The 20084-nt window shown below is 44.4% G+C and overlaps 9 protein-coding genes across 9 annotated transcripts; 5 read left to right on the top strand and 4 right to left on the bottom strand.

The window, feature by feature from the left end:
• Positions 1 to 4: 4 nt before the first annotated feature.
• On the top strand, positions 5 to 2047 carry FA14DRAFT_80969 (uncharacterized protein). Its single transcript, XM_025502935.1, has one exon. It carries the CDS (start codon positions 58 to 60, stop codon positions 1981 to 1983), a length of 1926 nt encoding a protein of 641 aa, XP_025353364.1. The 5' UTR covers positions 5 to 57; the 3' UTR covers positions 1984 to 2047.
• Positions 2010 to 3686, bottom strand: FA14DRAFT_80965 (P60-like protein). Its single transcript, XM_025502934.1, has one exon. It carries the CDS (start codon positions 3462 to 3464, stop codon positions 2112 to 2114), a length of 1353 nt encoding a protein of 450 aa, XP_025353363.1. The 5' UTR covers positions 3465 to 3686; the 3' UTR covers positions 2010 to 2111.
• A 112-nt stretch (positions 3687 to 3798) lies between these two features.
• Positions 3799 to 4717, top strand: FA14DRAFT_149833 (prenylated rab acceptor PRA1). The gene is made up of 2 exons (XM_025497411.1): positions 3799 to 4172; positions 4242 to 4717. Exons 1-2 carry the CDS (start codon positions 3881 to 3883, stop codon positions 4451 to 4453), a joined length of 504 nt encoding a protein of 167 aa, XP_025353362.1. The 5' UTR covers positions 3799 to 3880; the 3' UTR covers positions 4454 to 4717.
• Positions 4718 to 5026: 309 nt separating this feature from the next.
• FA14DRAFT_165654 (uncharacterized protein) lies at positions 5027 to 5710 on the top strand (the record flags this gene model as incomplete). The annotated part of the gene is made up of 2 exons (XM_025499972.1): positions 5027 to 5138; positions 5172 to 5710. The coding sequence occupies 2 exons, from the start codon at positions 5027 to 5029 to the stop codon at positions 5708 to 5710; spliced, it is 651 nt and encodes a 216-aa protein (XP_025353361.1).
• A 479-nt stretch (positions 5711 to 6189) lies between these two features.
• On the bottom strand, positions 6190 to 6492 carry FA14DRAFT_114154 (ACN9 family protein; the record flags this gene model as incomplete). Its single annotated transcript, XM_025496036.1, has 1 exon — positions 6190 to 6492. A coding segment is annotated over one exon (303 nt), but the record flags the coding sequence as incomplete, so codon positions are not given.
• A 452-nt stretch (positions 6493 to 6944) lies between these two features.
• FA14DRAFT_162203 (uncharacterized protein) lies at positions 6945 to 7565 on the top strand. Its single transcript, XM_025499475.1, has 3 exons — positions 6945 to 7039; positions 7099 to 7214; positions 7287 to 7565. The coding sequence occupies exons 1-3, from the start codon at positions 6961 to 6963 to the stop codon at positions 7332 to 7334; spliced, it is 243 nt and encodes an 80-aa protein (XP_025353359.1). The 5' UTR covers positions 6945 to 6960; the 3' UTR covers positions 7335 to 7565.
• FA14DRAFT_109940 (Bromodomain-domain-containing protein) lies at positions 7532 to 8647 on the bottom strand (the record flags this gene model as incomplete). Its single annotated transcript, XM_025495896.1, has 1 exon — positions 7532 to 8647. A coding segment is annotated over one exon (1116 nt), but the record flags the coding sequence as incomplete, so codon positions are not given.
• A 1101-nt stretch (positions 8648 to 9748) lies between these two features.
• On the top strand, positions 9749 to 12288 carry FA14DRAFT_174689 (uncharacterized protein). The gene has a single exon (XM_025500553.1). It carries the CDS (start codon positions 9779 to 9781, stop codon positions 12089 to 12091), a length of 2313 nt encoding a protein of 770 aa, XP_025353357.1. The 5' UTR covers positions 9749 to 9778; the 3' UTR covers positions 12092 to 12288.
• A 1460-nt stretch (positions 12289 to 13748) lies between these two features.
• FA14DRAFT_149822 (uncharacterized protein) lies at positions 13749 to 19638 on the bottom strand (the record flags this gene model as incomplete). The annotated part of the gene is made up of 2 exons (XM_025497410.1): positions 14234 to 19638; positions 13749 to 14170 (listed from the first exon to the last, which is right to left on the bottom strand). Exons 1-2 carry the CDS (start codon positions 19467 to 19469, stop codon positions 13749 to 13751), a joined length of 5658 nt encoding a protein of 1885 aa, XP_025353356.1. The 5' UTR covers positions 19470 to 19638.
• Between the last annotated feature and the right edge of the window lie 446 nt (positions 19639 to 20084).

Genomic DNA, 20084 nt, shown 5'->3' with positions numbered 1-20084 from the left:
TTCTCCGCTTTGATCTTCTTTTCTTCCATCACCATCTATTTATGTTCATTATCAGCAATGTCAAAAAGACCTAGTCCTGGTGTGGATAGAGCACGCAGTCCGCCAAATAAGGCCGTGTCTGTTCCTCCGATCCGATTTGCAACAGAACAACAGGACAAAAAGTATCAGCAACAAGCAAACAAAGTTGCAACAAAGCAAGGCAAATCGGTAAAGGTAAAGCAAAGATCAAGAGGAGGAGGTTTCTTTTCTTGGCTTTTCCGACTTGCATTCAGGTTGCTCTCGTATTATACAGTCTTTTGCGCTTTGTTCACTTGTGGATCGCATCCGTTCAGCTTTGATTATTCCACAAAAGATCAAAGAGCAGTCTGTCGCAATTTAGCACATGCAAAGATTCGACTTGTACCCATCGCTACACCCATACTCAAAGATACATATGCTCATATCGATCCGTATGCGGGACCATACATTCGTGCAGCAACACCTGTCGTGCAAAAAGCATATAAGATCTCCAAACCGCATTATATTCGTGCATACAAGTATGGTAATGCATTGTACAAGAAACATGTTGATCCAGCTCGCAAACGTGCTATCAAAAGGGCACATGCCTATGCCGATCCTCACGTAAAGAAGCTGCAAAAGGAATACAAGAAGCAAGTTCAACCACACGTTGACAATTTGCACAAAACCGTCAAACCTTATCGTGATATTTACACACGAGACGTTGCTCCTTATGTCAAACAAGCTCATATCCAAAGCATTGCGGCAGCCTATGCATCTCATCATATCTATGTGCATCAAGTTCATCCTCACATCTTGACTGGATTCAAGCATTCACGTTCGTTTTATTTCAATCATTTCCTTCCTGCTGTAAGACGTGCTTATGTGCTTTATATTCAACCGCAACAGGATAAGATCACCGCTCGTATTTTTGGATACACACCTGATCGTACCGTCAAAGTGGAGAAACCAACGCCTATGCCAGGTAGCAGTAAGGAGAGTGTCGCGAGCGTTGTTGAAACTGTACAAGAAACAGTAAAGAGTGCAGCATCAGGACCGATTGAGACAGTGAAATCGGCAACAGAAGCAGCTTCATCGTTGTTAGCTGAAACATTTGAACAAAGTGAAGGTGATGAAGATGAAGAAGATCCAGAAGAATTGGATAGACAATTGGACGCTGAGGTTGAACAAGTGACTGCAGAACTAGAATCTTGGGAAAAGGGTATGAGCAAATTGATTCGTGAAGAGACAAGAGCTCACAAGCAAAGAATAAAGCAGGGCACATTGGACGATGCAGGTTTGGAGCAAGCAAGAAATGCAAGTGTGGTTTCTGTTCGTCGTTATTTCCGCAAAGCAAGAAAAGCATTTGAGAAAGTGATGGAAGATGTCAAGTTTGAAGTAACTGTTGATGACTTTGAAGGATGGGATAGAGGCCTTAACGTACGTGTGAAGCTTTTTGCTCAAGATCTCATTCAATTGGAGAAGGAAATGTTGACCAAAAACACACCAATTCCTGCCGAACCCGAAGCTCAAGAAAGTGCTGCAACTGAGCCAGAGAATGCACACTTGGTTGAAAAGCTAGCAGCTCAGAAGCCATTGGTCGCCGAATCTCAAACATCATTCGAGACAGAAACGATATCCGAGGTGATACAAGAAGATTCTCCAGCAGAGCCTATCGTCATCGCACCAGAATCATCAGCCTCATCTTCACCAGAAGTCGAAGCTGATTTGTCGGGAACCGCTAAGTCATTTGAAGATAAATCTACAGAAGAAGAAGCTCCGGTCAGTGGATCTCCTTCCGAAGCAGAGGACCCAACATTTTCCATCCTGCCGATCGAAGTTGCCGATGAGAAAGGAACACCAGCAAAGGCAACAGAAGTAGAAGATGAGAAGGAGCCTTCGTTCTCCATTCTGCCTATCGAGGTTGTGGATGAAAAGGGAACACCCGCTGAGAAGAAAGAGAAGCCAGCTCATGAAGAGCTATAATACCGAACATTACACAATCATTTATACTATTTATTTAAAGCATGCATGAAAAGAATTGGAATTGCACAGGATGAGAATGTATAGAATACAAATGTGAGAAAAAACGATCATAAGAAATCGTGATGAAACTACTTGAAACGTTTGTAAGAATGAAGTTCGTACTCTTTTTGTCTGCGATTGAGACCTTTGAGATTGTTCTTCATCACATTTTGCTTCTTTGGTTCGATCAAACCACGTTTTTGGAATGCATGAATACGGTCTCTTAGCAGATTACCTTCGGGTTTCAAACCTCTCAAACTTTCTGCTAAATCTTCGCCTAATTGAACTTCTTCTTCGGGTTTTTGCAACTTGAACATTCCAACTTTTTCATCTGCTCTTCGTTGGCGGGCCTCCTTGCGTTTGGCAATGTTCATCTGATGCTCTTCATCCACTTTGAGTAACTCTTGACGTAATGCACGCAATTGTTGTAGTTGAACTCGTGTTCGTTTTGATGCTTTCACCTGTTCGCGAGCACGGATTTCTTCTTTGAGCTTCTTGGCCTTTGCACGTTGTTGTTTGGTTTTACGTTTAGCAAGCTTCTTTGTTGGAGCTGTCTCATCGTCATCTTCTTCATCCGAACTCTCTTCTTCATCTTCAGCAGCATTGACTTGCATACCAATCAATCGTTCAACACCATCTTTGGCTGTTAACGCTTGTGCTTTTGCTGCTTCGTCCCACTTTTGCTTGTATTCAAGCTCTTGTCTTTTGGCTTCTTCTTCAGCTTGAGCTTTCTGTAATGCCTTACTCAAGAGCGCTTCATGGGCCTCTGCTGCAGGGTTGTACGACTGACCTTGATTGGGAAGAGGAAGAGCAACATCTTTCGTCCTGACTTCCAACAGTGTCCCGGGTGCTTTGCTCGGTTTGTTACGCTTCTTTGCCTCTTCTAAAGTGGATGCTGAGCTCTGAGCTTCTGGAGCGGAAGACCAGACATCGTAATTCTCCTCTCCAACTAACGCAGTCGGTCCTCGTTGTCTGACTCCCTCTTCATCGTCTTCGTCTACAATCACACCGAATGCACCTTTCACATTCCTACCAGCAGTTCTTCGTAGCTTCTCCAGATCTTTTCTACTCATTCCGCTCTTCAGTGCTCGTTGCTCAGGCGTCAATCCACTTTGTGAACTCTGTTTCCCGCCCTTTGGCTTCGTCAATGCATCCATTACTCCTCTTCTTGCCCTTCCGATTACAGGTGCTGATCCTTCATCTTTTTCTCGTAAGATTGCCAAACTCTTCAAAGGCTTCTTTCCTGCTTTCTTTTTGAGGGAATCATCACCTACCCGATCTTCAACGAAGAGTGAAGATGCATGAGTGTTTGAAGTGATAGGTGCCAATCCCAGCCTTTCAGCCGCTCTTTGATTCTCAAGAGAAGCTTCCACGCCCGTTATATCGATATTCTTTCGCCATGTTGACTTTGTCTTACGTGAAGGCTGCTTTGCTTTTGGCATTTTGGCTACGATTACTTATTTGTAGCACAAGTGTATGTCTATGGCAAAGAAGATGAATTCCTGACTATGATCAGAACATTAACGCATCTTTTGGCTTTGAACATTTTTCCAAAAATTCTTAAACACGTGCAAGCGATCTAATCGCTGTTCTGGGTGTGTTCTTAGGCTGTGCAACACTGTCTCAGCCGACAGTCTGTTTCACCTGCCAGGCATTCTCTCTCGTTCAAGCGGGAGGCGCGTAGTATGCATGAATGAACGCCAACGGGGGGAGTGAGTGAGGCTATGTACAAGAAACTGGATAAGGTTTCCAACTTTGAAGCTGTTGTTTGTTCTACACACAGACACACCATCTCTCCTCTCTTGAGAACCATAGACCATCATATCCCATTATTGACACAAAGACATAATCAGGCATCATGTCTAAATTCATCGAATACGCTATGAAAGTTCCAGAATTCGTCAAAGGATTCAGACAAGAACGTCTTTCAACAATTCGTCCTTTATCGGAATTCTTTGATCATCAACGTATTTCTAGACCAGCAGATCTCAATGAAGCAACACAGAGAATCACTTATAACACCCGACACTTTTCGGGAAATTATTTGATCATTATCATGCTTTTGGCTGTTTATGGATTACTAACAAGTCCTTGGTTCTTGTTATCGGTGATCTTCCTTGTTGGTGGATTTACTGCAATCAACAGATTTGGTGAGTAGTTGTGCTGTAAATGGAGATAAGCGATGCTTCAGTCAGCTAATTGTTCTTTATCTATTGCAGCACCCGAACCAGTTCAAGTCGGAGAACACGTCATCACTCAAAAGGGACTCTACACAGCATTGTTTGTTATCGGCATTCCCATGCTATGGTGGTCATCTCCTTTCTTGTTGATCTTCTGGTTGATCGGATCGTCTGCTTTTGTTGTTTTGGGACATGCAAGCTTCATCGAGCCACCAGTATCAAGTGAATACTCAGGCGTTGAGCAAGTGTAATGCTCCCAAAGCTGCCCATCTTCTAGAGGAAAGCATCAATGTTAATTCAGTATCATAATGCGTTTCAAAGTATAGAACAGCATGATTTTGTTGGGGGGATGTACTCTGACAACATGCTTTGCCAGCCTCGACGAAAAAGTCATAAGATGTTGAACATTTGCATGCCCCAGATGGTATGTAATTTTCGGCATCCGAGTGGGATTTTGCCCAATGTAGAATATGTATTCATCATAATATACCTATGAAAGGATATTTTGTTGCCCTTTGTCTGATTGTGAGCTGCCGATGCTGAATACCACAGCCAATAATTTCATGATGAGCTTATTTTTATGACAAGCTCAGCATTTATTTTCTAGCGTGGGCCAGATTTAGGCTGTGTGAGAGTGCAGTGCAAGATTATGCAACTGTATGTACGCCCCCACTGGCCTGAGCGTTTGATTGCAATCAGGCCCGGACAATACCCCTTTTGACTTTTGACAATCACCTTTAATCGTGCCTCTGACACGCCCTCACCTAATCCAATCACATCAAGAGGGCTGTCTGAGGCACCGAACAAGTCATCAACCAGCAAAAATGCCATCTTCAACGCCTCCTCTCGCAACGACACTTTGTGAAGAGCATTTATTGTTCTGCTTTGACGTTTTAAACGATCAATTGACAAAGAAACAAAAGAATGGAAAGACTGGTTCAAGTTTGGATGATGTGATATTGCCTGCAGCATCGGAAGAATTTCCTCTTTTCATCACTTGGAATACCGTTACCGGTTCACATACCAGATTACGTGGTTGCATTGGAACTTTTGAACCTTTACCGTTACGAGAAGGATTAGAAGAATATTCGATCATTGCAGCATTCAAAGATAGGCGATTCAATCCAATCTCGCAAGCCGAATTACCGAAGTTGGAATGTGCTATTTCACTTCTGACAAAGTTTGAAGAATGTCAAGATTATCTCGATTGGGATTTGGGAACACATGGAATTTATATAGACTTTACACCACCGTCATCGTCTTCCACAACAGGTTCTAATGGCCGTCGAAATGGCTCTCGTGGCACTCTCACAGCAACGTATTTACCTGACGTCGCTCCTGCTCAAGGCTGGACGAAAGTTGAAGCAATCGATAGCGCAATCCAAAAAGCAGGATATGATGGCAAGATTACGGATGAATTGCGCAAAAGCTTACATGTTCGACGTTATCAAAGCGAAAAGGCTAGCTTACGTTACGCCGATTGGAAGGCTGCCAGAGAATCAACATAGAGTTCTACAAACGCACTAATCAGCAACCTACAACTCTCTTCTCTCTCTCTCAATTGTGTGCATATAGATTTCGATCATGAATGATGACTGATGATTTTCTCGAAAAGATGATTTGAGAAAGCAGCAAATGAGCCCTGATTCCCCCTTCCCTTACCGGTCAACATGGCGGAGATATCTTCCTTCTGAAATGTCTCCAGTCCTTATGCTTCTTTGCGAATTGCAAAGTATGCTCTGACCTAGATCAACTTCCCAAAACGACCTCCTCATGAGCCGCTAGTACGAGCTTACATCTACGTGTGCACAGATACGGGTCGAACATTTGATTGTAGTAATGCTATACATTTCTATCATCTTTGACTTTCCCCATCTCCCTTTCCACCATCCTGTGAACCTTTAGCACGTTGTAAAGCATCTTCGACTGCATCATGAACTGCTTGATTGCCACCTGGCGGTTGAGCTTGAGCCTTTTCTGGATCGTACAATTCGCGTGTAACAGTCATCAATTCGTGTAATTGATACAATTGTTCATCCGAAAGTTTACCAAATTGTTCCATATCCAATTGTTTTCCTCTAAAGCCATCTGCACTACCTGTTTGCGTTTCGATATTGTCCAAGTATACTTTCCATTGGGTTAAAAATCCTACAACCTGTAATGGATTATCAATCCCTGCATGCCGTTTGAATTCATCTCGAACGTATTGATCTCCTAAACTCTTCATTTCTAATGGTAAGAATTTATGACCTTTCATTATTCTACGATAGAGTGGTAGTGGCGGTAACAAAGCTGCGGCTGCTAAACCTACTTCTGATGCCACACCTGTAGGACTTCTACGTGGCCTTCTCTGTTTATTGGATGAAGTGGAGGAAGATGAACTGGACGCTGGAGGAGGTGGGACATTGGTGGATGTTGGCGATGCATAACGAGCGATAGTCGATGGTCTTCCGACCCTGAGAATCAAATTGGCTCTCATGTTTGCGAGTGACAGTTGGTGATGAGCGAGAAAGAAGTGATTCGAATACAACTTCTTCTCCAGAAAAATGCGGCTAAATGCTCCACTCATTCTTCTCCGGTCAGTCGCCGATTTGTCAGCAAGGGAATTTGCCTACGCGCTTTAAGCCTTTGAATGCAATACTTGCTGATTATTTAATTTTTAGGTTTTCCGACTTTGGCTACAAAAGTTCCAATCAAAGCTGATTGCACCTTTTTACCACAATCATATCTCACATCTCATCAGGAAGCCTCTACGAAAATGTCTCTATCTCGTGAAATGATGAGAGCCGCATTTGGTGGTGTAGTGATTTGCGTTGCAGGTTATGGGATCATGAAAGGTGAGTAAACCAACACATCATCCCTCCAACAAAGTGCTCATCATTGTCTCCTCAAATAGCCACGAGACCGACCGACAAAGATTTTTACGATAGCCTTTCACCAGCTTTGAAGAAACGTGTTGATGCACAAAGATCACAAGATGATCGTCATAAAGCATATGCGGAGCAGTTGAGGGTAAGTAGGCAGATCGAGAGATGATCAACCATTTTAGACGTTTGACTGACTGAAATGAAAACATTTCCACAGAGAGCACAAGAAGAGGAAGAATCGCCACTGGGAGCAAAGAAGTCGTAGAGCAGCTCGAATAGGCTTTTATCATGTACTAGTATCAACAAAATTTGCAAATCTATTTACACAACTCACACAAAACGGTATCCTTCCAAAAAGTACACGATAGATTGCGATGAGATAAATATAGTACAATAAAGAGAGAATATGAACGGGATGCAGGAACGCAATCAGAGTATTCCCGCCTGGTTCTTCCATGCAGAAAGTGAATCTTTGACAAATCGCTCCAGCCGATTGGCAGATTTAGCATAAACCGAAGTGGGCGGATTGTATGTCCTACAATTATCAAAGATCAATTGAGCATCATAAAGCAAATCATCAATGGTTGCATATTGATTGTTTTCCAACTTTGTTTCCATTGTTGAAAGATCCATAGGTTCTTTGATCACTTCATAATAATCCGGTACTTCTTGTCCGTTGACCGGATTGGCAAACGGCCATGCAGCTTGATGGTTGCTCATCTCTAGCACTATATGACGCATAAGATTATGATGCGGTCCCCTACGTGGCCTTCTGCTCAATTCATCCATTTCCACCGTCCATGCGCTCTCTCGTAGTCCCGGCACTTTGGAAGGATCAATCCTGAAATTGGCAGTGGGATCATTGCTCTCATTATTCTCTTCTTGCTTCGGCTTTGGTTCACGAAAGACGTCCAAACCAGAACGAACGACGTGGCTTTTGGAGATGGATCGAATCTTCTTTTTGATCAACTGCTTTTGTGCAATCAGCAGCTCTTGCACTTTCAGATATTCGATCCTCGGTAACATTGAACATTGCATCAACGTACCACCTTCATAATCTTTGATGTATCCCACCCAAACACTTCTGTCTAGACTGATCTCCTTTGTGAATCCTTGTTTCTTGAAATATCCGATAGCATAATTATCTGCATACGTCAAAAAGTGCATCACATCACTAGAACTTTTCACATGATCTTTCAAATGATTCATCAAGTGTGATCCATAACCTTTCACCTGTTCAGTACTTGTGATAGCACAAAACACAATTTCGGCAAACCGTCTATTATTGAACGGTCTGTAGGTGATTCCTCCAACGACTTGCAAGCCTCGCTTGACGATTCCCATACTCCAGTGATTCCTGTCCATTACCAATCTAGTGATGTACTCTCGCGGCATCTTTGGCAATTGTCTCTGGAAGATGTTCTTTAACCCGGTCAAGATAATATTCGATTCAGGTTTGCCATCATTCGTCACAACTCGGAATTGAATCAATCCTGACCTTTCTTCCACTACTGCAGGTCGTTCTCTGAGCGGAGGCTCAGCGTCATCCAAGTCGTCAGCCATCGCTGTTGGAGCAGGAGCATCTGTTGGCTTCAAACCATTTGTACCAATGGTTTCGATATCAATGCTTATACCTTTGGCAACCCTGTCAATATCGCTATCCGTCTGCTCCACTGGCTTGACAGGTTTACCCGAATCATCTTGATTCACATCTTGTCCATTGGTCTCTTCAACCTCTTCTGGTATGTCTCCGTTTACCGGTAAGCCTTTTTGTGACTGTGTGGGCATCTTACCATGCCCTTGTCCTTCTCCATTAAGGGCTTTCGAAGGTGTTGCAGCGCGAGATGCTGTTTGAGAGCGTGATTGCATACGCCTTCTTTTGTGAGATGGACTGTCCAAAGATACAGATCCTTCACGAGACGGAACTGAAGGCTCAATGCTGGACAAGCGAGTAGATTCTGCCGGCGATCTAGACTTTCGTTTCAGCGAGTTGAAGCCGTTCTTCATTGGCATTGGCGTAGAAGCTGTTGGTCCAATGGGAGCCAATTGTTTCCGAAGTGATGAAAGATCTTCGTCATCGTAAGCAAAGTCGACTAGCTTATGATGATCTTCCAGGATCTCATCCATGCGAACAGCTACTTTAGCACGCCGTATGAATTCATCGTCGCCTTCATTTTCGTCTAAAAGGCCATGACTCTCCAGCGAATGGCCGCATTTACAAGTAGTCCATCCCCAATGGTTCTCATCTAAGTTACCGGCAGTCGATGTATTGATCCCAAGTGATTTCACCTTCAGCCCACTCGGTGGTCGTAACCCTTGACAATCACAATCTAGACTTTGAGCGCGTGAAGAAGATGAAGGTGAACCTTGACAAGGTGAATGTCTTGCAATTTTGAACTTTTGTTGAGATGTTGTGAGCTGATCGATCTCCTTTACACCTGACGGATAATACCGTAGCGATCTATTGCTTCCATTTGACGGCATCTCGAAAGAAGCGTCTTTCGATGGCACCACAAAGATGACGGAAGGGATGAAAGAGAATGGGTGTGTTGATCTTTGAAATGCACGCACACCTTAGCGTGTTGATCTTTATGCAGCAGCGTAGGGCGCGACTCATTTACAGGAAATCGGAGAAAATTTGGACAAGCTAATAATATAAGCAACCTTCTTCGCAATCATCTTTGTATTCTGATCAACCTTTGAAATTGCATGGCACGACCTGCAATAAGAGCCCTACAGAGGCCTCTGATCGAGCAGTCTGCAAGTAGCTTCAACAATAATGCTGGTCACATCCTGCATATTCCGCTTCGCAGATGCAACGATCAGCCTATAGCAGGCAAATGCTGGACCACACCGTCATGGAGGGAGCTGCATTCAGCATCTCAAGTATATGAAAACGAGGCCGGTCCTAGCAATTACAAAAAAGACACATCTCACGATAACACCCAGCTTCAAAACAGACATCGGCCCAAGAATGAAGCACGAGTGACTCTTCTGAGACGTGAAGTGAATCATACTGACACAAGACCAAGCGCGGCAGCAGAATTGCTTCGCGAGGTTCTAGAAGCAGAGCAAGTATGGCCCTTGAAAGCAGATGGATATCAGCCAAGAGAAATTGTCGAAGTGCTTAATATTTTGAGAGATCGACAAATGAAAGAAGGAAGATGGCAACGTTTGGAGTTACTACAACACATTGAATTCATTCATGATGGCATACGGAATTGTCTCCATAGAGTACGTCAAAAAGCCAAATCGAAGATTGTTCGTGAATCTCATTCGAGCCAGATTCAATTTACAGAGGAGCATGTGGAGAAGGATCTAGCCAATCAGTCCGATGTAGGAATGTGGCAATCTTTACTGAAATTGAGAGCTTTGAGGGAGCTCTTATCAGGCTGCCGCCAAGTACCGCTTCGGATTCCATCGGTGCGCGATAATCTCGATGTAATTGAAGCGATTGCGAACGATCCCTCTGTGCCGGATCGGAGGAGCAAGTTTGAAAAGTTATTGCAAGACATTGAGCGTGCTATCCCGCCTTACAAACGTTTAGAATCTTCCGCTGCTACTGAGCTGTTGGAGGAGACGAAAATGGAAGAATTGGCAATCGACTGGAAAAGTATAAATCAGTCACAACGGGAGAAAGGCAGGACGTTTTCTGACATCCAGAAAGCTTACAAAGATCGTGAGCTTTCAAAACCTCTAGGATCGGTAAGAATGTTTGAAGACGTTTGGAAGGTCATGCAGACTCACTTGATACCAACTTCGTCATGCTACAGCACCGCTTTAGCTGTTGAGATCAAGCTAGCAACATGGAGATCTGCAAAGCTTCGGAAAAGGTCACAAGGGGAAAGAGATGAACTCGATCAAGAAGGACGAGATGAACTCGAGTTAGTGTGGAAGCCGGTGACCGATCTTCTCGGAGATCTACATGCGCGAAGAGAACTACCAATCAGGATAATTAATCAAGTCATGTGGAGCACTGTACGTCATGATCCAAACCATTCCTTTCCCAACTTTGATCAACATTATCAGGAGACGGACGCTTCATCCGCTAAATTTGTATGGCCCGCACTCGATAGTGTATCGGCAGTATACGACATCATGCGAAATATGCTCTTGCAAAGGGAAAGAATCCTTGCAGCTCCGCAAACTGGAAGTTCTCAGCAGCGTAAAAAGTATCAAAAGCTGCCTGCGAGATTGCTCGGCGATTTGCTTTTGGAAGATGACCACATCCCGTCCTCATGGACGTACAATTTGATGTTGCGCTTTTATTCAAGTAGAGGTGACATGAAATCAGTCTTGCAGGTCGTTCAAGATATGGATAATACCACTATCGGAGCAAATAATGAATACCCAAAGATATCCATGGTCACCTTTGGATATATCTTTGATGCATTCGCAAAGCATGGTGTACCTTCCCGGTTGGTACAGATTGATCGCAAGGCGCCCGAGAAGAGCATATGGAGTGTTGATGAAAATGTTGGGTATCATGACAAATATGGTTGGAACATGGACAATCTTGATGTATTCTATGAGCGTTTTTTGCTCTTACATCCCGCTGAAGCTTCTCAGCTCAGCCACAAAGGTAGCGTAAAGGATACGGAAGCGACTGACACTCATCCGGTGACTATCCTTGATCGTGCCACATCGCTCATCCAGGAGCAAATGGCGTATCATGCAGATACAGTCGCACTAGCACCTTCTTCGCAACAACAATTTTTCATCATAACTGCTTTACGCAGAGTAAGCGGAGATGAACCTGAATGGGTTATCAGCCAATTTGTTCGTTTGGCTGCAAAATTTGATACCATCTTTTCAGAAAGTGCATGGGATGCAAATGGTTCTCCAATCAATGATGAAGGCTGGACACGGTTCCGAATGACGAGCAGAATCGAAAGAATCATGGAAATGCTGTACGAAATGCGTGATTCTGAGGATGATGAACGAAAGGGGATGAAGTGGCAAACGAAGTTTCAAGAAGAGATAAAAGCCAGAGTGATTGCTAGTCAAGATGAGATAGATTGATGGGTTAAATGTGTATTTTATGTACAATATTATTGCTTTGCCTCTAATGAGCTGAAACTTGATGCGATTCTGGGGCTTTCCAGCCACCGAAGTGTCTACTCATAACTGAATCGGGTGTCTCTTTTTTGGCCTTGGCAACTCTACTCGATTCTTGAGATCGTTGAGGAGATTGACTAGCACTGGATGGCTTGGAAGATGAACCGCTGCTTTGACCTTTCTTCAACGCCATCGTGGTGTACTGTGAGTATGTAGTCCGACTTAAACCAGGCTTGGACTCTTGAATAGCTTTCTTTGTCGATACACGTTTGCTAAAGGGATAAGGCATTGTCAGCAAGACTAAACAGTAGAAGGGTGAGAGAAGGAATATTCACTTTAAGAAATCAAGTCTTTCCTGAACTTCTCCCAACTTTTTAACACGTTTTCCTTTTGTGATTGGATCAAGGTTGGAGTTATGGATATCTTTATGCGCATCAACAAACTTTTGCAACTTTATGATTTGCACTTTGGTTCCAAAGTTTGACGCTTTGACTGGATTTGACGTTCGGCCTCTCAATTGCTTACCTGAACCTACTCCGCCTTCGATGGAATAAGCTGGAGGTGCAGGATGTGCTGTCACAAGAAAGGCTGCGAGTACCATTGCAAAGATTATTATTTCGTTGAAGACAATCTTAATCATCTTATCTGCCGTTGTCGAAATGGATGAAAGGGAAAGCTACGAAATTTACCAGTGGGCTCTATAAATAAAGTAGCATTGGTTATGAAAGTTATCGACGTTTACCACTCATCGGGTCGTTCTTGTGCGCCCTTTCTGTTTGTAAAGGCTTGTTCTTTTGGGGCGTTTTCCATCCTACGAAATGTTGGCTCATGATCGAATCAGGACTGGCTCTTGCAGCAGCATTCGGGGATCGTTGCGTCATTCTTTGGCCCCCTCCCTTCACAGCCTGTTCCACCGGTTCTGCTAAATCAGAAATTTTCTGTTTAGAGTTTGAAGCTGAATCATTTGCTGCTCCCATAGATTTTAATTTTAGTATATGCTTTCTAGTTTTATTTCGATATGTGCGTCCTTTTAAATCGGGTTGGTTCTTTTTGATATCGGCCATGATCGATTGGCGTTCTCTGTCAAAAGTGAGGAAACGGTCAATTAAGAAAGGTAAGACACTAAAGCACTGAAAAAGGTTGACTCACTTTAGGTATTCCAACCGTTTTTGAGAATCAACGTATTTTTTATTGATCCTAGGGTTAATTTTTCGACCTTTCTCGCTTTCCAAGAGCTTTTCATGATTTCGTATAAACTTTTCAAGTTTTATGATTTGTAGATGTGATGCATTGTTGGTTTTGGATTTCCCCCCTTTTGCTTGCGTACTTTTCCAGTCTAATGCTCTCACACATATAATGCAAGTCGTCCAGAGGTACAAGAAAGATAACAACTTTCTCATTTTGAGTCACTCTAAGACGAGTGGGAGGAAAAAAGCTATCATCCAACGGTTCAGTAAACTTTATGTTGTCAGACAGATACGCAGACTTCATGCCCCGACCATCAAGCCCCAACGCTTCTTGTCAAACACAGAACAGCCTCCGATAAAAGGATCTGACGATGATATTGATCAAAAGAATAGGTAACATGACAAAAATATATACAAAGTCCAACAAAATCTATCTAGGCGGGAACACGATGAGCGATGGCAACGGCCAAGTCATCGTTGTGGCTAATACTGACGAGGAATTTGACTGAACTCAAATCAAATGTGCTTGGCAAGTGTTGTTTGATCGAATCAGCCAAACGAACTTGTGGTGCTCCTGTTTGAGAATCGGAAACGACTTCAATCTCGTTCATCGGTGCTGCAATTCCACGAGATGCAATTCCCATCGATTTGAAAACGGCTTCTTTTGCACAGAATTTGCCACAGAATGAAGCCCGAGCATCAGGTTGAGATTTGCAATGTGCAATTTCAGCTTCAGTGAAATTCTTTGCGATAAAGTTTTCATTGTCTGCTGGGAAACTTGAAACGCTTTCGCAATCGATTCCGATTCCAGCCACATGAACCATCATATCCGACAACTTCTTCTCTTGTGTCTTTGCTTCAGCACTCTTTGCCAATCTGACGCTGCTTGTCTTGCTGGGAGGAGCTGCCAATGGTTCACGGAATGCATACGAACCATTGTGTTCAACTGCACGGGCGTTCAGGTTCAACAAGACCTTGTCTTCCAACTCATTGGTGTATGGAGCAGCATCCTTGACTTGAACCAAGTCGTTACGTGTCAAAGCAGAGTGCATCTTGGCATATGTCTTGGATTGACGTCCAGAACGTTTGCCAGCATAGACTGCCAATTGATCAGCAGTCAAGTGAGCCAAAACGTGGTTCGGATGCAAAACCATGGCAATACCACCAACTTGACCGAAACCGAAACTGGTCAAGAGACCGACGTGCAATTCACGAGCAGGACGTTTGATCGTTTGAGAGGCATACAACAGATAACTGAAGTCACGCAATTCTGGACTGATATCATCTGCGTTACGGTTACCTGGAACGGTAGCAGTTTGAATAGATTGAATCAATCCGTTCATTGCCCAACCAGCTGCACCACCTTTTGCGTGACCACACAACCATTTTTGTGCGATCGCAGGAACAGCATTGCAAGGAGTACGTCCCAAGTACTTCATCAGTTGATGGTACACATGACTTTCGTTCTTGTCGTTTGCCTTTGTTGAAGTTCCGTGCATGCTGATGACACCAATAGAGTCTCCTGTCAAACCCCATTGTTCCATAGTACGACGAAGAGGTTCAGCTGAACTCAAGACACCGTGACCAGGAGCAGGAATGGAGCGACCTTGCTTATCAGTGTGTGTAGAGACGTGGGCAACAACGGCTTGAATGGGCAAACCGGCTTCGATAGCGAATGCAGCTGTGCAAACACATTGAACGGCTCCACCTTGAGATTCCATGAAACCACCACGTGTTGTGGTCATTGGACGACTCATTTCACTTGGCTCACGACCTGCCAAGCTATCTTCTGTGCTTGACATGGTGGCTCCCATGTTGGCGAATTCAGTTGCACCTTCTTCGCTCAAATCATCATTACCACCGACGAGCATGAATTTGGCTTTGCCTGATAAGATTGCTTCAGATGCAACTGCCATGGATTGCAAAGCAGTAGCACATGCACCAACAACGGACAAAATTGGACCACTTGAACTCATCAACAACAAGTTACACCAACCGGCAACAGTGTTGATGAAAGTCTCTTGCAAGATGTCCTTTTGGACATCCATGTTTTGACGACGATCACGGAACATGGCAGATAATGATTGTTGACCACCCATACCGCTACCGATTGAAACACCAACCTCGCTAACGTGAGCGTATTTGTACAACTCATAAGGATCAGTGACACCTGACATTGCCAAAGCTTCAGTAACACAGACAAGTGCCCACAAAGATGTACGATCGATGTTTTGCAAATCTTCTGGGATACCGAAACGGCCAGCGTGCCAACCGGTGGGAATTTGTCCAGAAACTGCACGTGTGAATTTGATGGCCATTGGGATATGGATACGTGCTCCCTTCTTGAATTGGACGAAAGATCCGCCATTTGGTGATGGCCAAACGTCAACACGTTCTCCGTGCTCCAGCTTGTACTTGGCACCTTCTTCAAGAGAAACATCCAAAGGTTCCAAGTCATGTTGGATTTCAACTTCTTGAACATATCCCTTGCGTTGAGGATCGTAGCCGCGGAACAATTCAGGTTCGACAAGACGAACACCAGAGTGAGCCAAGATTTCTTCTTCATAGCGTGTCTTGACCTGTGCATCAGTGACTGTTTCTTCAGACTTGGCATCAACCCAACCAACGTATTGCTTTCCGTTCTTGAGTTTACCATCCACAAAGCGAATCATACCCATCATCCATGCCATTTCGATACATCCTTCGATGGTGAAGTGACCATAAGCTTCCATCTCCCAACGAGTACGAGAAGAACCCCAAGGACCAACTTCAGCGAAACCAGTGATGACCAAAGTCTTTTCCAAATCAATGTTTGCATTTGGAGAAGCCATACGTACGATATCCTCACGTTGATCAAGTTTGGGGAATTCCCAACGGAAGTTGGCACGAGGTTCAACCTTGACTGTTTGATGTAATGCTTCGGCGGCTGCTCCCTTGATAACCTTGAAATCGGCAGATTGTTCAAGAGAGATTGCACGACGACGAGCGGCTTCATCGTACACCTTGGTACGGATAGCAGCCAAACGTGTAGCAAGATCAGGTACACGAGTGAAACCACCGGACAAATCAGCCACGATCGGTTCAACTTGTGCGGTAGCAGTCATGACAGGGTGCAAGCATCCCAAAAGATTGAAACCCATTTCAATGGAAGAGAAGGTACGCATACCTTGCTTTTCGATTTCTTCTGCAACAGCGTTGTTGGAATCCATCAATCCAGTTCCACGCACCCAACCGATAATGCATCCTGTAATACTGATGTATTCAGACCAGCCTTCACTGACTGAACGGTTTGCCAATGTTTCCAAAGCAACCTTGCTCTCAGAGTATAGACCACCTCCACCCATTTGACCACGATTAGGTGACAAAGGATTGATGCAGACGGTAGGACGTGTACGGAAGCCTCGACTTTCCTTGGCTGCTTTAATGTAACCCAGCAAGCGAACAAGGTTGGTCAACATAGCACGATGAGCCACTTCACTCTTGTCACTGATCGTATCGAAGCTACCGGCATCAGGAATAGCAGCAAATGGAACAATGCTGTCCAAGTCCAAAGCCAAATCTTCGTAGATGTAGTTAACCAAAGCTTCTGTGTCACGTTTGGAAGCAGCGTTCCAAGGAACGATTGTCAATTGAGATGATTTGGCACCAACAGATTGGTAAAGAGATTGGTAGAAGGACACTTGCTTACGGCTGTATGAGCTTGTTGTGATAATCACACGAGCACCACCAGCCAAAAGACCGCGAGCAACTTCCAATGCAATACTTCCACGACCTGCACCTGTGATCAAAACATTTTGACCCTTGAAAGTGACACCATTCTTGGCAATGTCTTCCAAGATTGTCAAGTAGACCTTTGTCAACTTTTGGCTGACAACAAAGTCGGTACCAACACGACGTTTGATTTGCAAATGAGGTTGACGATCAGAATCGACATTGACTGAAAGATCAACAGGCAATGCGCGAACGTTGGAGCTCAATCGACGAGTACGTTGACGTTGGGCATTGATACGGCTGCGTGGGTTGGCAGTTGGACCAAGACTCTTGAAAATTTCTCCATAGATAGACTTGATTGTGCTCTTGTTGAAACGTGAAACAGTGGGCTCGTTCTTGATCAAAGTCCATAGACGGGACATTTGTTCACGCGCGGCATCGATGTCTACTTGAGGTCCGGCACGAGTACCGGCAGCCATCTCTTTGACGTATGCCTCCATCTTGCGAACGCCGACACGCTTCTCTTCTGTGTAGATAATGTTACCTTTACCGTCGACAACTGTGTGAGGAGCAGTAGGAGCGTACACTTCCTTGAACGTAGCAGGTTGACTCAATGCTTCACGACAGTTGTCGATCAACATTTGACCAAATTCTTTGGCCAATGCATATGTTGGTCCTTCTTCAGGGTCAACGGCACCGATTGTGTATTCCATCAAACCCAGCAAGGTTTCATCGGCACGCGACATGAGTGTGAGTGATTTACGTGCAACTTCACGGTCAACAGCAGTCAAGCGACCAGCGAGGATATCGCACCACATCAACAAAGCATCTTGACGAGACCAATTCCAGTAACTTGCAAAGTTTCTTGCCTTACGAGCATCAAATCGAGGCAAGATGGCCTTTGTATAAGCTTCTCCATGTTCTGCAGAGATTTCGTCCAATTGATCGCGTAATTCTTGGACCTCTTGTTGGATTGATTCTGCCAAACGACCTGCTTGACGACCATCAATACCGATATAGCGTTCCAAGATTTGAATTTGACGACGAGCGTGGTCATTGTGACGAGATTCAAGTTTCTCCAATTCTTCACTGCTGATGGTTGCACCACCACCGCCACCGCCGCCGCCTCCACCAGCTCCAGCTTGGCTTAATTGCAAGCCTGCAGAAGAAGCGTAGGCTTGAACGGCGGAGTCGAGCCATGCTTTTGCTTCAGGATCGCCACCAAGACGTTTGGCGGGTTCTTGAACAATACCGAAGAGCAAAACGGATTCTGTTCGTCCAGGACCCAAGCCCCAAGTCTTTTGGAGATAAGCCTTTGTAGCAGCCATGTTGAAGCTACCTGGCAATTTACTACCAACCATACGGGTAACAAGTCCAGAAGTGTATTTGCCCATAGTTCCACTGTAGCCAGAGTTGAGAGATGCTCCCAATTCTTCGACTGGTAGTTCTTCTCCACGTTCGGGCATACTGCCGAATTCTTGTAATAGGTCGGCTTGAATTTCATTTGCCATCACACTCTTACCGCCAACGAGATCTTTAATACTCTTGGATGGTGTGATATCTGAGAGAGGCTTCTTGAGCTTTTGTGCCAAAATGCAGCGAACGACATCGAATGCGTTGAGAGGTGCATCTGGTACATCTGCTGCTGCTGCGCCACCAGATGGTGCGGCAGCGGGTGCAGGGGCAGCAGCAGCAGGAGCGGGAGCTGCGGCCGCAGGGGCAGGTGTTGTGTCTGGTTGTGATGATGGTCCAGCTTCTGCTGAATCGTCTTCCATGTCCGCATAAGAGTAGTAGAGAGGCTCTTGATCCTTCGAGTGACACAACATCACACGACGTTTGCCTTGTGCTTGATCTTGACCGGCATATTTGATCTTGTGTGTTCTGCTTGCCATTCCGACTAAAGTAGGACTAGGGCCGAATTCAACCAAACGTTCGAATGAAAAAGGTTCCTCAAAGAAAACATCTTGTGTCTCAATCCAACGAACACAGCTGGCAAATTGATATGCCAACAATTCGATCAAAAGAGTACGACACAATTCTTGCTCTTTGTCCGGCGTTCCCCAGCCATCCTTCTCCCAATTACGAAGAATTTTAGCCAAACGGGTGGAGCCAAAGCGGGTTGCTTCATAGGTTAATTCAGTGTATTCTTTTGTGAGTTGGAAGGGTTTTGCAGTCAAGTTTGGGATATATTTGCCTACCAATGTTCTTGGTTTGATTGCACCAACACGCTTAGAGAGGTAAGAGCGGAATTCAGCTACACCTCCTCTCAAAACACTTGAATGGAAAGGTACATCGATACCAGGCAATGGAATTGTGGCCTTTCCACGTTTTGGTTCGATACGACCTTTAGCTGCTTCTTCCTTAGCAACGGAATACGAAGCATCTACGATCTCGGCCAACTTCTCACGAAGCTTAGCCGGATCTGCTTTTTGTAGGACAGACATGATGAGTTGCTTGTTTATCCAAGATAGGATAGCAAGCAAAGTAGAGAGATGGTGATGGGAGTCAAGGTTCTTTCTATGGTATCATCAAAGTTGGAATCTGTCACAAAGATTTGATGGAGCGTGCACAGTGAGGGAAACTTTGGGAGCACGGGATAGAGGCAAAGCAGACAATGAGAAGGCACCGAAAGTGTATTAGTATTCATTACCGCGGGATAAAGCATTAATGATAATAATATTACAAGGTTGTCTAACAACCAACACACAACCTCAAAAAAGAACTTTGGGGCCCAAAAGAGTATCACCAGCCAACTTCCGAACAAAACGCGGTTGGGGTAGAATCGCACGGACCCTAGACGCGAGAATTTTTTTGAGAAATTTTTGGGAGATTTTTTGATTTTAAGGAAAGAAAAACAAGGAACAGGCACAATAACAGTATTCGGATGTGGCTTCAAGCTCTATGCATTGGTTTGAATTAGCGGCATAGCCGATTTTTAAGGTTGTTCTCCACAAACAAAGCACACGAACACAGTGTTGTTGTGTATGTATTTCATTACGCATATGGTTGATGTTGTTGTGTTGCCTCTATAGACAGTAGTCTTCTCCGGTAAAATTGCG

This window comes from Meira miltonrushii, assembly GCF_003144205.1.
Source record: "Meira miltonrushii strain MCA 3882 unplaced genomic scaffold FA14scaffold_4, whole genome shotgun sequence".
NCBI lineage: Eukaryota > Fungi > Basidiomycota > Exobasidiomycetes > Exobasidiales > Brachybasidiaceae > Meira > Meira miltonrushii.
The sequence above is the reverse complement of the archived record's forward strand: the minus strand, read 5'-3'. Positions and strand labels throughout refer to the sequence as shown.